The 17,175-nt window shown below is 46.4% G+C and overlaps 2 protein-coding genes across 3 annotated transcripts in view; one reads left to right on the top strand and one right to left on the bottom strand.

Annotated features, from left to right (window-relative positions):
- The first annotated feature begins 5,273 nt into the window (after positions 1–5,273).
- On the top strand, positions 5,274–12,781 carry FZD5 (frizzled class receptor 5). Its single transcript, XM_027122846.1, has 2 exons — positions 5,274–5,852; positions 6,138–12,781. Exon 2 carries the CDS (start codon positions 6,392–6,394, stop codon positions 8,153–8,155), a length of 1,764 nt encoding a protein of 587 aa, XP_026978647.1. The 5' UTR covers positions 5,274–5,852; positions 6,138–6,391; the 3' UTR covers positions 8,156–12,781.
- CCNYL1 (cyclin Y like 1) overlaps positions 11,646–17,175 on the bottom strand; it is a 42,897-nt gene continuing 37,367 nt past the window's right edge. For both annotated transcript variants that reach the window (XM_027122872.1, XM_027122855.1), the window contains exons 10-11: positions 12,804–12,857; positions 11,646–11,754 (exon numbers count right to left, since the gene is read on the bottom strand). In XM_027122872.1, the coding sequence (XP_026978673.1) occupies positions 11,662–11,754; positions 12,804–12,857 (147 nt within the window). In that variant the 3' untranslated portion in view covers positions 11,646–11,661. The remainder of the gene's footprint in view (positions 11,755–12,803; positions 12,858–17,175) is intronic.

The raw sequence follows: 17,175 nt of genomic DNA on the forward strand, positions 1-17,175 counted from the left end.
CCACCAGGTTGGGCCAGGTGCTTCCTCGGTTCTCCCACCATGTCCTGCCTGGTAAGCCCATGCCTCTTCATCTTTGCACCCCTGGCACCAGTGTTTGGCTCACAGCATGTGCAGCATCAACATTTACCAACTGAAGCTCCCTCTGCCAAGATACCAGAAAGGTCCTGAAATCTAGTCTAAAGGGTGCCCCACCTCATGCCTGGTCTGCAAAGCCCAAAGAACAAGTGGCTCTAGACTTATACTGGATTCTAGATGAATCCAGAGCCCTCAGCTTTTCCGTACTTTAGTCCTCCACACAAGAGGCCACAACAGAATTGAAAATTTGACCTGGTCCCCAGGAAAGGGATGATAAGGAACAAGGGAAGTTGCTTATCTCAAGAGTTACTATCTGGTGGTTTTCAGGACCCTCTACTGCTGGGCCTGCAATGAGGCCTGCAATCAATGGCAGCATAGCCTTTGGAGCGAGGAAAACCCAAGTTGGAAAGTGTGTGCTGTTGTGTAGCAAGCTACTTTCTGAACCTCAGATTCTTCATCTATAAAATGGGGTTGATAATATCAACCTCACGGGATTCTTGGGGGTAAAAGAGATTATATATGTAAAATGCTCAGCACAGTGCATACACATTGGAAATGCCTAAAACCCATCAGTTACTGTTATGGCCACCATTGTTGTTGACTGTGCCATTACTGTACCACAATTCTGTTACATATTTTTTACTTCGTATACATATACTTTCCTTCAGCCCAAACAGACTCACATGCAATTAGACTAAAATGTACTTCTCTATACTTTCTCCCGAGGTGTTCCACTTTACATCATGATGTGATTAACCCTTTTCTGCAGAAGATCCAGCTAGGCCCAAGTTTGGGGCTGTGCTGAGGAAATAACAAAACCATCTATGTCAGTGGCTCTCGACCCTAGCTGAAAATCAGGATCAACTGGAGAGTTAAAAACAAAACGGCAACAAAAATAAACAAATAAAACGAAACCAAGAAACAATGTCTGGGTCCCTCAACCAGAGATTCTGATTCAGTAGGGCCCAAGCATCAGTATATCTTAAGGCTCCCCAGGTGATTGTAATGTGCAGCTGAGAGCCATTGTTGAGAGTGGGAAAGATTAGTACTTCCATCGCCTCTGGGAAAGAAGAAAGAAGCTCTTACTTTTCTATAATCTCCACCACAGTGGAGGAGGGGAGAGGACTAAAGATTATAGTTGAATGATTCCACTTATAATGTGAACAAGGCATTCTTATTATGAACCTGGATAAATGACTCATCATGGTAATCCTCTGATTAGTGTCTGGGTTTCTCATCTAGAGGTGTCTGATCTGATGAGGAGTTATCAGGAATGCTCTAGGACATGGAAAAAGCTAGTCTGGAAATACCTGTGAGGGATTTCAAGTTGCCTTGTGGGTGTCTGTCCTGTGCCAGCCCTGTGCACACTCGCACACTTGCGGGCTGGGGCTGATGTCAGGTGTACGCACTTTGATCCAGGGCAAGTGAAATGATCCCCGCTTTGGCATAAAATCTAGCTAATATCTAAATGCTAGAGAGAGCTGGTGACAGCTGGGAGTGTGCTCAGACATAAAGTACAGGGATACCTCATTTGATTGCGCTTTGCAGAATTTGCTTTTTCACAAATTGAAGGTTTGTGACAACCCTGAGTTGTCAGATGATGGTTGGCGTTTTTTAGAAATAAAGTATTTTAAAATTAAATATGTACTTTTTTTTAGACAGAATGTTATTGCACACTTAATAGACTGAAGAATAGTGTAAACATAAGTTTTATAGACATTACTGGAAAACCAAAAAATCCATGTGACTCACTTTATAGTGATATTTCCTTTATTGCAGGGGTCTGGAAGCCAACCCACAATATCTCTGAGGTATGCCTGTACATCTAAAAAATGTAACTTTTTTTCCCCATTATTAAAGTGATACACAAAAGAAAATAGAGTGGGAAAACAGAAAAATAGCATGAACGCAGTAGAAACTAATAACAGACTTAAATAGAGTTACGAGGTGCTAGACACGGTTTTAAGCTCTTTATCATATAAATTCATTTACCCCTCACTACAACTCTATGAGGGGTAACTCCACTTTACAGATGAGGAAAGAGGACCTGGAGCTGTTGTGTGACTTGTCCAAAGTGGCAGCTAGTAAAGGAAGAGCCAAGGTTTGGACTCATGCTGCATTTAACAGGGTATGGTCAACCTCAGAGATATATATAGCTCATAAGGTAAGCTTTATCCAAGGATTCAATGCCACTTGCTAAAGTTTAAAGAGTTAATCTCAGTTGCCATTTATTCATCCATTTATTTCACAAATATTTACCAAAGGCATCTATGGGCAGCATACTGTTCCAGGCTTGATTATCAAGATATTGAAGAGTATACAGAGGCTACCTGTCCAGTCATTCCTATAGCATTGAACTCTCAAGTGTCTCAACAGACTATACATGTATAATAAATACACGTCTACTAAGATTAGAAATGCAATAACTATTCTCTGATTACAAAATCCAAAACCAATACTTCAAAACTTTCGAAATGTCACAGTCTTACTAGGTGGAATGTTTAGCATGATCCTCTGTATTTTCATCAATTAATAAGTACGCCTTGGACAACAATTTAAGTTGAACCTCATGAATTCCACCTTGTAGCAACATGTTTAATACAGCAGTAGTGTCTTCAAGTCAGAAATTTGGTGTTTTTGGATGGATGGATGGATGGATGGATGGATGGATAGATGGAAGGATAGATGAGTGAATTAATAGCTAAGAATGCCTGGCAATGTTCTAGTTGCTTAAAAATTGCATCTTTAAAAATAATTCAGTGTTTTCCAGTTTGTTAAACAATAACTATGACTCAGAAGAAAATTGTGATTTCTGTCCTTTCCATGGACTAAATATGTAACTTCAAGGAAGCCATTATGATGCCAGTTCCATCTGATGTGAGGATCAAATGAGCTAACTGAAATGAATTATGTAGCACCCTGCCTAATACATGTTAAACAGCATATTTTAAACTGCCTTTAAAGTGAAACACTATATGTAGAAAAGCAAAAATTCAAATGATACAAAAAGCTATACAATGCAAAATACGTTTCTTCTGGCCAAGTTTTCCTGCTATTATTACTACTATTATTAGAGATCTCCAAGCAAAAATAACATCTCCCTGTGATTAAGAAGGGAGAGGTTTACAGACTAGGAGATAACATCCTTTGAGTCAGAACCAAGTGAAATAACACGTGTATTCTGGCTAAATTCCAGCATGAGTGATTAACATTCTCCAACTTCAAATAATTTTTATTATTAGCCAACACTTGTCCATCCCCAATAATACACATGTTGCATACAGGCCACAGAATGAGGCAGCCTCTCTTGGCATGTTCACAATCTGTGCATACTTTCCACTGAGGGTTTCCCTTTCTTTTTGATTGCTATTCCATAGCTTTTCAACTCCCACTACTTTCAACCCTGGGATGTTTGCCGACACTGAGTGCCAAGTAGTTCCAAAGAAACAAAAAAAATATGAGCACCTGTAGAATCCCAGGGAATGAAAGAGGTAAAGTACATTTTAAACATATTTATTAACAGTTTTGATGTTTGTGAAGCGATTTATATTTATTTCTTTGAATTTTGCGGCTGGGATTAATACACATATTCCTCATTATTTTTCACAAAGTCTTGCTGATAAGCAGGAGGAAGAGGGCTATTCTGCAATTTTGTCTCCCCGTCTGTATAAGTGGGATCCAGGACACAAGAACGACTCAGCCCTAAAGTGCAGTCCTGAGTCCCTCAAGAACTCAGGCCCTCCTGCCTTTTTTCTGCCTTCTTCCCAGTAGAAGGAAGGAGTGGGGGGAGCGGGAAACAATTCAAACCCTCTTTGTAAGCGTGTGAATGAATCTCAAGAATGCTAAACACCTCAGTCTTCCAACCTAATTAGAACACGCAGAAAAGAGGCATTTTCAGGACATTTAAAACTTGCAGCATAATAAGCCATCTGGAGAGCGCCACAGTGCGTCCCAGTGGTCGAGGCGCCCAGCAGGTCTTCGCGCGGGCTACCCGCTGCTCCGTGCGCCCCGGATCCCCGGCGGCGCGCGGGTGCGCGGCTCAGCAGCGGGTAGCCCCGGGGTCGGGGTGCAGCCCCTGCCCATCACAGAGCCCGGAGCTAAAGTTACTTTTCTCTGCGGGCGACTTCGAACTGCCTGGATTTTTAACCCGATAAACTGATAAAGGACTAACACGTCTGGAGTCTTCCAAAGACGGAAAGCAAATCACTTTCTTGTCGCAACAGTAAGATTTTGTTACGAAATGCAAAAGTAAAGGTTAAAGCCTGGGAGATAACCGGTCGCATATGGGGGGACGGGGGAGGAGGTGGTAAAAATTGTGGATGTCGCGTCCCAACTATCTCGGTTCGAATCCCAGGTTTGCCATTTGAGAGCCTACTCTGTGTTAGGCGCTCGGAATACCGCGCTGAACAAGATTATCTAGGTTGTGGCTTTCTTGGGGGAACTATCATTAGCTCGGTTGCCTTGGTATGCTTCTAAACTCTTGTTTCTTCACCTATAAGGAGTGCCTGCCTCATAGAATTGTCGTAAGGTTCTGAGACATCCTGTATTAAGATGAGAACGATTAACGCGCTGTCTGACACACAGTAGGGGCTCAGTAAGCATTTGTACTTCTCTCAATTTGAGCTCACCTGGTGAGGGCAGCGCAGAGAGGAGACAGGTCCCACGGTTAAGAATGATTTTTTGAGCAGTTCTTTTAAACAAGCGCTGGACTCTAAGGATGCTTACCTTCAGATAAGAGACCTGGTAGGTGTCCTGGAAGCTAGGGTTCATAAGCGAGAACATTACGGGAAACTGAGCCCCGCACCAGTGGGAGCCAGCAGAGAACTCAGGAGGGACTTCTAGCTAGGGTTTCCCGCTCCGGGTCTCAAGAAGGCGTGATTAGCATTAGCCCCGCCCCCCATAGCTTCCCGGCCGGCGATTGGCCCACGTTCCTCGGCTGCCAGCTCTAGGCGGGGCCGGAGGGCGCCTGGAGAGAGGCCGAGCCCGCGGGGCAGTGGGCGGGGACGCGCGGAGAGCGGGGCGGGGCGGCCCACCAACCGAGCCCCAGCGCGAAGGGGCGGGGCCGGGGCGGAGCCTCCCGGCGGGCATTAGAAGCAGGTGACCCGGGCTGGGCGGGAGAGGCCAGTCAGCTCAAGGCAGTGACTCCGCTGCGGCCAGCGCCGCCGCCGCCGCCGCCGCCGTCGCGCGCAGTTCAATACCCGCCGGAGGTGGGCCAAAGGGTGCTAGAGCGCGGGGGAGGAGCGGAGCCCGGCGCGTCCCGGGAGAACCGCCACCGCCCCCAGGAGTCCGCTGGAGCGCGGATCCCCCTGCAGGGGAGGAGGAGAGCGGCGGGCGGGACGCGGCGGCGGGCGCGCACCATGCAGTCCCGGCGGGGCCAGCGCTGGCTGCTCGCCGTGCTGTGAGGCGGCGGGATCCCCCGGTCGCCGCACACCGCCTTCCTCTTGCCCAGTTGCTGCCAGGCGCGCTCGCCCTTCGTCCGGCTCCCGGACCCTGGTGGAACGCACGGCCTGCCCCGCGTCCTGCCCCGCCCGGATCATGCGGGGGGGCCCGCAGGAGGTGAGGGCGAATGACCGGTCTGCGGCGACCTCGTTCAGGGGGCGACCCCCTCTCTGAGATGCCCCCACCTGCTGCCATGTGCTGCCTCCTCGGGTACCCAGCCTATCGCCAAACTTTCCCGATGCCAGCCTGTCTCTGAGTCGCGTTTCTGAGCGAAGTGTTCCAGAGACGGAGGGCCCAGGCTGGCTACGGACTATCTGCTTCTCTTGGGATCCTCAGAGGTGAGAGCCCGCGCCTTCCCCTTCTCCCCGTTCTTTCCCCGGCCCTCTGCCCTTTTCCCGGGGGCTGAGCGCTCTGACCTTGGGGTGCAGGCTGGCAGGCCCTGCGAGAAGGGAGGCGGGGTGAGGGGCGGGGAGTCTGTAGTTTGGTTCCAGGAGGTGGGAGGGGAGGGGAGGGAGAGAGGTTAACTTAGAGTTTTGGAGACCGCTTGCGGGGATTGCGCCGTTGACGCCTCTCTATTTGGGAGTGGTTGCAATTTTTCTTCTCCTCCACCTTCTTTTTTAAAGAGTACTTTCCTTGGAATCGGAGACCTAACCGTCCCTCCCCAGCCCTCTCCAGCGAAGAGCTGAGCGCTCCCTGCGGAGGCAGCGCCCTCCCGAAACAGTTTATCTTTGGACGGATTTCTTTAAAAGAAAAAGAAACCAACAGGTTGCCAGTCCCGGCGCCACACAAGTCGGCGGAGAGGGAAGCCCGGATCCCGGTTTCCCCTGCCTGAGCTGGCCCCGCGCTGGCTGCGGGAGACGAGGGGAGGGAGGGGGCTATGGCTCGGCCAGACCCGTCCGCGCCGCCTTCGCTGCTGCTGCTGCTCCTAGCGCAGCTGGCGGGCCGGGCGGCGGCCGCCTCCAAGGCCCCAGTGTGCCAGGAAATCACAGTGCCCATGTGCCGCGGCATCGGCTACAACCTGACGCACATGCCCAACCAGTTCAACCACGACACGCAGGACGAGGCGGGTCTGGAGGTGCACCAGTTCTGGCCGCTGGTGGAGATCCACTGCTCGCCGGACCTGCGTTTCTTCCTGTGCTCCATGTACACGCCCATCTGCCTGCCCGACTACCACAAGCCGCTGCCGCCCTGCCGCTCGGTGTGCGAGCGCGCCAAGGCCGGCTGCTCGCCGCTCATGCGCCAGTATGGCTTTGCCTGGCCGGAACGCATGAGCTGCGACCGCCTCCCGGTGCTGGGCCGTGACGCCGAGGTCCTGTGCATGGATTACAACCGCAGCGAGGCCACCACGGCGCCCCCCAGGCCCTTCCCGGCCAAGCCCACCCACTCAGGCCTGCCGGGGTCGCCGGCCTCGGGGAGCGACTGCGCCACCGGGGGCCCGTCGGTGTGCAAGTGCCGCGAGCCCTTCGTGCCCATTCTCAAGGAGTCGCACCCGCTTTACAACAAGGTGAGGACGGGCCAGGTACCCAACTGCGCGGTGCCCTGCTACCAGCCGTCCTTCAGCCCCGACGAGCGCACGTTCGCCACCTTCTGGATCGGCCTGTGGTCTGTACTGTGCTTCATCTCCACCTCCACCACGGTGGCCACCTTCTTAATAGACATGGAACGCTTCCGCTACCCTGAGCGCCCCATCATCTTCCTGTCAGCCTGCTACCTGTGCGTGTCTCTGGGCTTCCTGGTGCGCCTGGTCGTGGGCCATGCCAGCGTCGCCTGCAGCCGCGAGCACAGCCACATCCACTACGAGACAACGGGCCCTGCGCTGTGCACTGTCGTCTTCCTGCTGGTCTACTTCTTTGGCATGGCCAGTTCCATCTGGTGGGTCATCCTGTCGCTCACCTGGTTCTTGGCGGCTGGCATGAAGTGGGGCAACGAGGCCATTGCGGGCTATGCGCAGTACTTCCACCTGGCCGCGTGGCTCATCCCCAGTGTCAAGTCCATCACTGCGCTGGCACTGAGCTCCGTGGACGGGGACCCGGTGGCCGGCATCTGCTACGTGGGGAACCAGAACCTGAACTCGCTGCGCGGCTTCGTGCTGGGCCCGCTGGTGCTCTACCTGCTGGTGGGCACGCTCTTCCTCCTGGCGGGCTTCGTGTCGCTCTTCCGCATCCGCAGCGTCATCAAGCAGGGCGGCACCAAGACGGACAAGCTGGAGAAGCTCATGATCCGCATCGGCATCTTCACGCTGCTCTACACTGTGCCAGCCAGCATCGTGGTAGCATGCTACCTGTACGAACAGCACTATCGCGAGAGCTGGGAGGCTGCGCTCACCTGCGCGTGCCCCGGCCCGGACTCTGGCCAGCCGCGCGCCAAGCCCGAGTACTGGGTGCTCATGCTCAAGTACTTCATGTGCCTTGTGGTGGGCATCACGTCGGGCGTTTGGATTTGGTCCGGCAAGACTGTGGAGTCGTGGCGGCGCTTCACCAGCCGCTGCTGCTGCCGCCCGCGGCGGGGCCACAAGAGCGGCGGCGCCACGGCCGCGGGGGACTACGCCGAGGCGAGCGCAGCGCTCACGGGCAGGACCGCGCCGCCGGGCCCCGCCGCCGCCGCCGCCTATCACAAGCAGGTGTCCCTGTCGCACGTGTAGGAGGAGGCCGAGGCCGAGGGACCGGGACCGGGGCCGGGAGTTGAGGGAGGGAGGTTGTTTTGTTTGGTAGCTTTGCCAAGGTCACTTCCGTTTACCTTCTTGGTGCTGATGCCCCCTCCCGGGGCAACTTGGAGAGAGGGGAGAGGGACCGTTTCAAGGGGAGTACCTGTCCCAGGACTTCTCAAAGGGGCTCAGCTCACGTCTGTTCTATCTTACTGCCTTTTCAAGAGGAACCCTGTTTTTAATTTATATGTAGTTTTCTTAATTTTTAACTTTGTTGCATTTTGGCAACAAAATTTACCTTTGCTTTGGGGGCTTTACAATCCTAAAGTTGGCATTATAATGAAGTTCCACTTGGTTCAGGTTTCTTTGAACTGGGTGGTCTAAATTGGGAAAATATATTTCCTATACTTCTGTCTTTAAAAATAATGTGAACAGTGAAAGTTGCTGTGACTGGGAAGTTGTTCCGTGTGCTTTTCCAGGTTGTTTCTCCTTCCACTGCTTAAAGTGTCCAAGATGCTTTAAGGTGAGCTGCTTGTCCCTGTTTATAGTTCCTAAGTTAGGGGACACCCTAAGTCATACCAAGGAGGGGGGTAGCATAATGTGGTTAGGGCCTCCGGAAAGTGACAAGGTTAGGCAATGTTTAGAGATTCTAATGTGTCCGTCCTAGCTTCGTTTAGCAAGCTTCGGTTTCTTTTCTATAGTACTTGTAATCATTCTCGTTCTTAACAGTGCCAGCTTTGCTTGAATAAGTTAGAGGTAGCATTGCAGTGTCCGGAATAAATATTTGGAAGAATGCGAACCTAAGGGATGGTGATTGGTTGAACTTGAATTCTAGACTGTTAAGATGGCAGCTTTGTGCCCGAGGAGTGGGTGGTTCTTTTTTTTTTTTTTAACATCTATAGTGAGTGGTTCTTAATAGGCTTTGGTGATGCCACTTTTTAAAACTTGTGTTAAAACTTTGGTAAAAATAAACCCACTTCTTCTTCTGGAAGGACTTAGCGATAGTGCTGAAGGGGGTTCCTTTTTACATTTAAGGACTAAAATGGATATAACTCCTGTAATTAAGTAAATTTCCACCACCTGTCTTATCTGCTCCACCCCCCCCCCCCCCATCCCACCTCTTTTATCATGTTAAACAGTCTTTTTGCTTTTCTTATTCCTCCTCTCCTGGAGGGCTGTGATTAGAAACCACACCCACCCTTGAATGAGGTGCTTGAACAGGGGGAGGGAGGCTGGCTACCTGTGAACAAACACTGGCAGCGATGAGGGAAAATAAGTGTCCCTGGACTTTGGACTAGATTACAGCCAGATATTCCAAAAGCATCGAGACACTGCTCTCTGCGGCCTCTGGAAACAAATGAAACCCATAACACCCTTGCATAAGCTTTTAAAACATGGATCAGTGTAGCAAAAGGAAAGCTGTTCCCCCTGCCCCCCTCGCCTCAATATGTTTTTCTCTTCCTCCTCTTCTGAGAAAGCCTATATAGTGATGAGCACACACTTTACTGTGAGAGAATTCTGTTTGCTTTTCTAATCTGTTGAACCATTCCCTCACTTATATATGAAAGCCTATGTATTGATGAATATACACATACACACACCACGCACACATACTTTACTGTTAAAAATCCTGTTTGCTTTCCTAATCTATTTAACCATTCATTCAAGAAGAGTGTGAGGCCATTACTGGGGATGGGGGTGACAGTGCATTGGCCAGCAGAATACCAGTGACCAGGACTGAGTGGGAACTAAATTTAAGAAGCTAAAATGGCAAAAACAATTAAAATTTGGGAATGTCTCCCTAGAGAAACAAGTGTAGGGGTTTGCGCTTCATTTATACCAAAGTTGGAAAAGTCAGATTTAAGCCCAGGCCAGTTTTTACATTATGGATATTAAGTAAACAAGTGTATACTTTCCATAGTGGATTTAAGCACTTTGCTGGTGGAAAGAAGCCTGGTGTTATAGTTTTCATGGACTTTCAAAAGCTATTCACGTTTATAAAAATGCACTGCTCTTACACACTCATCCTCTGAATCAAAATGTCAGTATATTCGACAAAACCTTGTACACAGAGCTACAGAACTTTTTGCACATCTAATTCCTCTACTTGTTCAGAAGAAGCTTCTTAGAACCTTGAAATAGATCCCCTGCCTGAGGGCCAGTTCCTCTCTTGTTTTTCAAATGAGGAACTTTTCTGATCACCTTGACCTCTTCCCTCAGTTAACATGTCTTCCCAGAAAGTACACAGATTATTCTGCTGCCTTAGGTCATTGTGACTAATTTGGGTTTTTCCTCTTCCTTTTTTTTTTGTGGAGGAATGTAAAGATGACGCAGAATGTATCTAAAAGTTGTGGGATGATGTGGTTGAAGTGATTTAGTTCTTCCTTTTAAAACAACTATTTTTCATTTTGGCAACATACCAAACCTAAAAAGAACAACCAATTTACTTAAAAAAAAAAAAAGACAGTTAAGACACAGGATACCAAGCCAAGGAGAGGCAATACAGGTAATGCATTTGGAGATCTCGGTCCAGGCCAACTCTCAGAGCTGCCTCTGTTTTCAGCCTCTGTTTTCACCGCTGCTCTCCCCCTCCCTTACCTCAAAGATGAAGCCCACCTGCTTCCCTCCAGTTTTACCTCAGCCACCCCTCCTGCTACCCAGGGCAGAGAAGCCCATCTATTTATGGTCGCCCCCTATTTCCATCTCATATGCTGTTTTCTTCCGATTTTTATTTTTATTAGGCAAACAGTCCGTACTCATGAAAACAATTACAAAATGAAAGGTTGTGGGTTGGTTTAGCAACTTCTTCACAGCCAGCTCTGATTTTAGGAAGGATTTAAGGCCCAGTTTAGTTTCACAGGTGCAGCTTTTGGGCTGTCCCTTTCATGGTTCAATTGTAAGCAGCGTCTCCCGTCATAGATTTTAGGGGGTAAAGATTTAGAAGGAACTAATATGTGACTTCTCAGTAAATCAGTTGACAAGACTTAGGAAGTCGTTCTAATTTATATTCTTAACCTCACACTTTGAAGTTGTCTAAATTGGCTGAAAATAAGTCTTCTCGGTGCCTTATTGGTTTATCCTTGCAAACCTTTGTCATGTTTTCTCGTAGTCATTTCCAGTGGTAAGCCTGTGTGTGTGTTGTGTGTAATTGTGAGCAATGTACAAGCTTAAATAATGTGCTGACAGCACTGTTTCCAAGTTGGTATTCATTAGGCCGTTTCCTCCTGGGCTAGGGCTGCACTAATCCTGACACCGGCTGCCAGGAGAAAACCTCATGGATCCCACACCGCACCTTAATAACAGCATCTGTGACCTGCAGTCTCAAGTACAGAATGGGAACCCCAGAGCTAGGAAATGTAGTTGTATATTTTAATGAACTGCTACCCCTGCTAAAGAGGCTTCTTTCACTTTTGTGCTCTACAGAAAGACCAAGGGGGGTAGGAGGGACAAAGCTTTGAATAACTGCTTTCTAACACCGAATGTGGCCAACAGGATAGAGAACATCACAAATCTAGGCAGGTGTGAGGTGCAGTGGCTGAGGATTTCCTGCTCCCCCTGCATGCCCTTTCTTGCCTCCAAAGTCCAATCAAGTGATCCTGGGAAAGAAATACACCTAGGTTGAGGAGGGTGGTTTTGAAAGCAAAAGCTACCAAGACATTAAAGCAGGGTGAATGAAGGGTAGGCAGGATGAAAGTAAGTAACCTGGCTCAGAACTCTCAAAAGCTTCTAGCAGCTTGATGACAATTACAGGATTTATTTCAGTCTGTGGTACATCATTTGAAGACGATATTACTTCATGTTGTTACAAACTGTATGTATAGTATGTATGTGTTGTGGGTGTGTATATAAATAATATATATTATATATATGAGAGATTTAGTGACTTTTGATACGGGTTTGGTGCAGGTGAATTTATTACTGAGCCAAATGAGGCACATACTGAGTCAGTAGTTCGAGTCCAGGGCATTCAATACTTTTTCTGATTTCCGTGTATGTGTAGTGCCTGTCCCATGCGGTATTGTCAGTGTCATGTCAAATCCAGAACTCAAAGCAGAGCCAGCGATATTTTATTTGTAGACAATCAACTAGAATCTATAAAATTATTACTGGCAGATGATTATAATTCCAGGGTCCCTAACACTAGCAAAAGGAAACCCAGAGCATCTTGATAAGAAGTTTTCTGTTTTTGTTTTGTTCCTGGAAGTCAGTAGAAAAGCAGTTGTATGTGGTTATATTAGTGTCAAGATACTTAATTTGCTGACCTTATTATTTCAGAAAAAAATAATTGTATGTATTATATTTGTGGGAAGTTAAACTAATGCTTTGAGATTTTTATCAAATATGGAGAGTAGTTATTTATGAAAAACAAAGAAATGTCTATTTTTGTTTCTTTGTTCCCAATTCATGTAGATAAATTTTAAAGTGCATTAAAGCAATGGTAAAGCAAATAAGATGCTGTACAAGTATTTTTCTCATGCTTTTATGGAGAGACACTGTTTTCTAAGAGTATCTGAAGGAGGTATGTGCATTCTAATTTCATGATCAGATTTCTCAGATGTACTTTGAATATAAGTGGCAATGTTTTTATTGATAATAAATCAAGGAAATTCCAATCACCAGGAGAACTAATGAAAACATGTTTTACCTGAATATACTTCATAGGTTTCTCCTGCTGATCCTGTGATTGTTTCATGATGCACTTGAAGAAATGAAGGAAAATCCACGTAAGAACAGAGACATTGCCTGAGATTGTGTTCTATTTTATCAACCCTCCATCTATACTCTGTACTGAAGCAATTTGGATACAAGTGCTGCTCTTGTGTGTGTCTGGTTTGCAGTCAGAAACCCCCAAAACTTTATCATTCAGCAGTTAGATCCACAACTTTGTATTAAGGTCTAAATACAAGTCAGGGAACCCAGATAAGATAAGAGGATATATGGTTCTCCCTCTGTATTTGTGGGTAATTGGTTCCAGTAGTCTCCCTCCCCCCCGTGCCGCCCCATACCAAAATCCATGGATGCTCAAGTCCCTTATATAAAACGGTGCCTTATATAAAACGGTGCAGTACTTATATAACCTACGCACAACCCTCCCATCTTCCCCCGCACCCTCCTTTATACTTTAAGTCATGTCTAGATTACTTATCATACCAAATACAAATCCTAAGTAGTTGTAAATATAATGCAAATGGTTGGTGGTGTGCAGCCAATTCAAGTTTTGCTTTCTGTAACTTTCTGAAATTTTTTTCCCTAAATATTTTCAATCCGTGGTTGGTTGAATCCACTGATGCAGAACCTGTGGATACGGAGGGCCAACTGTAAATTGATTTAGAGCTGGCACTTCCCTGACAATCTGGACAGATGCTTAGTAAACCTGAGATAATTAATTTAGCATCCAAGTGAGTACTATGAGATTGGTACATGTTAGGGCATTTGGGAGAACAGAAAATACAGCAGTTGAGCTGGATCCTGGTGCAAGAGCCACTGTGCCTTACCCGTACAGGTCTCTAGTTGGCACATCTTCCCAATGCTTTCTCGTTGTTCATTCCCCCCAGTGGGAAAGGGGGGCACTGTTGGACTTCGGAAGTTGGAGAAATAGGTAATAATGCTTCTTTTAGTGATTTAGTTACAGAGCTGTTACGTGCAACAGAATGAGCAGAAGTAGAATGGTTCTGTGCATAGACTTGGGAGCTAGACTGATTAGGGATTCAACTCCCAGCTCCATCATTCATGGGCTGTTGATCCTGAACAAATTACTTAAGCTCTTAGTACTTCATTTGTGTACTTCATCTTAGTACTTTCTCATCTGTGGAAGGGGGATAATGATAGTACTTATATTTTAGGGTTGAGAGGATCTAAAAGATTAAATCAGGTTAAGGTAAGTAAAACGAGGAGGAAGCAGCCATTCAGGCATGGAATGGAAAGGGAATTGAAAGATGAGGTTTCAAATTTGTGTCTGCATAAGAATCATTTGGGGTTCCTATTAGAAATGTAGATTCCCAGGCTTCAGCTCCAGGAATTGAGATTAATTTGGGATCCAAGAATTAGGTCTTTTTGTTCTGTTTTAGTAAACTTTTAGAATTATTTTAGGCTTACAGAAAAGTTGCAAAGATATATCCATTTTGCCCTAATATTAACATTATCATAGCACATTTGTTAAACTAAGAAGTCAACATTAACGCACTACTGTTAACTCCAGACTTCATTTGGATTTCACCAGATTTTCCACTGATGTTCTTTATCTGTTCTAGGATTCCACATTGCATTTAGAGGAGAAGCTTCATTTCTTACAGGGACTTTCAGCCCATGAGAGGCAGGTGTGGTCTGGAGACCACATCTTGAGAAACACTAGGACATGTCAAGGGCTGAGGAAGGTCAAATTGCCCCATCCTCACCACCCTCCTGGTGGTGGGGGGGTTGGATATAGAAATTTGACTTGAAGAGTCGGGATGGAATCCTCTCCCTTAGATGAGAGGGGTTACCTTAAGAAGTGAGGCATCTATTCCTAATGCCAGATGAAATGAGTTTTGGAGTTCGGAAGGTGGGGTTGCTGCCTAGCCTGAGGAGATACATCTAGGGTTGTGGGCAGATCAGGGGAGTGAGGGCAGCAAACTGGGAACAACTACTTTGTGGGAACACAGGAGGGCTCAAGTAGTTGATTAAAGGGGATTACCAGGGGCCAGTTAGCCTGTGAGACATATAAATCCTGTATTTCCTGGAACCTGGTGATAATGTTTTAGAAATGGGTCATAGTAGTAACCAACATCAAGCACTGCCACATTGGACACGAGCAGAAAGTCAAAGGGTGAAGCTGAGATGACCTTGTTGAGAGAGTGCAGCGGGAGGTGGACGAAACACTGACGCCCTGTGTTTGGAAGAGTCGGTTCCCCCAGTGAGGAGATAAAGGGCCACCATCTGGGGAGCTAGATGTAAAGGTCAGTAGAATTCAGAATGGTAAGATGAAGGAATAGATGTTGTAAGAAAAAGCTAGCAGAGTAATTTGAGGTCTTGAAGCAGAGGTCGACAGATTCTTGAGGACCTTAGGTTCTGAGGCTGTCTCTAATCACATTCAAATTACTTAGCTGCCCTCACAGCAGTTACGTCATCACCTAACCTGTTCCTTTTTTTTTTTTAAAGAACATTAACCTCTTTCCATTTGACTCTGGATTTCTAATTTCTGTACTACTTCACTTTCCTGGTTTTTTCTGCATGTTAGAGACCCTAAACCATAAACTGGTATTCATAACATTTGTTTCACATGAAGTGCATGTTATCTCATCTGCCAAACCCATTTAAAATGGACTAGTGGAAATTGCCTCAGAAGCCAAACAGGTTGCACCTGTGTACAAGGGACCAGGTGTCTCTGAAGGGCTCCTAGATCTTTTGTATTCTTGCTGGCAAGGTGTCAGGCTGGCCAGGTTGGTAAGCGGCTAACAGTTAAGATTTTAGGTGATCTAATCCTTAACTTGATTGATAGATGCTGGGTGTAATCTATAGATTCTGCATAGAAATTAGCACTTACCTCTGGGAGAGCCCCTACCAGCTGTCCAGTGCTTTACCAAATAGCTCTATACTCAAGAATGCGGCTTCTGGGTGAGGGAACAGTCGTAGTCATTTTACATGTGGTTAGAGAGAAGGCTTGGGTGATGAAAGATTTTAGCTGACCTACACGCTATAGGTAAACATTTTCGAAAACATTGCATAACCTGAATACAGAGTGAATTGTTTTCCAGTAAATACTCGCTTCAGCATTTTTCAAAAATCAAGGAATGGTATATTTTATAGAATGGGAAAACTAAGAAATGAAACTTGACCTGTTGTAAAACTAGGATTTAGTGCTGTTGAATTTCAATAACGGGCATACAGGGTACATTAGGAGTAAATGTCAAAGAATAGGGTCATGATGGGATCTGATACAGGGTGGAAACAATTTCTCTTAACCAGAAACACTGGTCCCTAAGAAGTGGTCTTAGGGTCAACCATATGAATTTAACATACAAAAACGGCAATTTAATTTGGTTCAAACATACATTTCAAACCTCTGTCTTTTCCTTGTAAAGAATAAGGTTCAGTTCACGATATACCAGAGTTAAAATTGCACGTGTCAGTATTCCACTAGAGAAAAAAATTTTTTTTTAAAAGCGAAAAAATAAAATTTGAGTTCAGGTAGTCAGATATTCTTTTATAGTCTTACTACTTTAGGGAACAAACCCTTCCTAAGTATAAAATCCTGGGAAAAAATGCCATAGTTGCCACCCTATTAGTAACTAGTTTCCATGCCCCATATTTGTTGGAGAACCTACTTTCAGTGGTTTAAATTTTTACCTTAATTTGCCTCAATTTCCCATTTATTAAAATGGCTGTGTTGCCTCTAGAATTAAAGCTGAAGGGAAAAAGCAATTTTTAGTGATTCTCCTTATTCTACCAACTTGTTCTTGAAGCTACTCATGTCCAATGTTCCTACCCCCAATTTTTTTTGTTTTAAACCTTCGACCACTCGAGATATGTCAGCATTTCTGCTTAGTAACTGGCATATTATTATGCGGTGCAAACTATTGATATAAACAGTGACTTGTGATAGATTTTTTTCCCTTCTGTACTAAATAAGATCATTTCTCCTAGTCAGCAACTTAACAAGAACAAAGTTAAAGATCTGACCTTAGGAAGGTAATTAAGGTGGATGAAAACATGGCAATACTATCAGGACTGATGGAATATTGCTCAAGTGCAGTGGCTAGGGTCTAAAAGAAACTTTAGAGATCTGTTATGTTTCCAACTGAATGTAAGTGAAATAGCATGTTAAAGTCAAATTACGTGGTTTGTTTAAAAGTCACCCTCTTAGGGGCTTCCCTGGTGGCGCAGTGGTTGAGAGTTCGCCTGCCGATGCAGGAGACACGGGTTCGTGCCCCAGTCTGGGAGGATCCCTACATGCCGCAGAGCGGCTGGGCCCGTAAGCCATGGCCGCTGGGCCTGCGCGTCCGGAGCCTGTGCTCCGCAGCGGGAGAGGCCACAACAGT

The sequence above is a fragment of the Aethalodelphis obliquidens genome, unplaced genomic scaffold, assembly GCF_003676395.1.
Source record: "Aethalodelphis obliquidens isolate GAN/ISIS:26980383/991018 unplaced genomic scaffold, ASM367639v1 scaffold2, whole genome shotgun sequence".
NCBI classification, from domain to species: domain Eukaryota; kingdom Metazoa; phylum Chordata; class Mammalia; order Artiodactyla; family Delphinidae; genus Aethalodelphis; species Aethalodelphis obliquidens.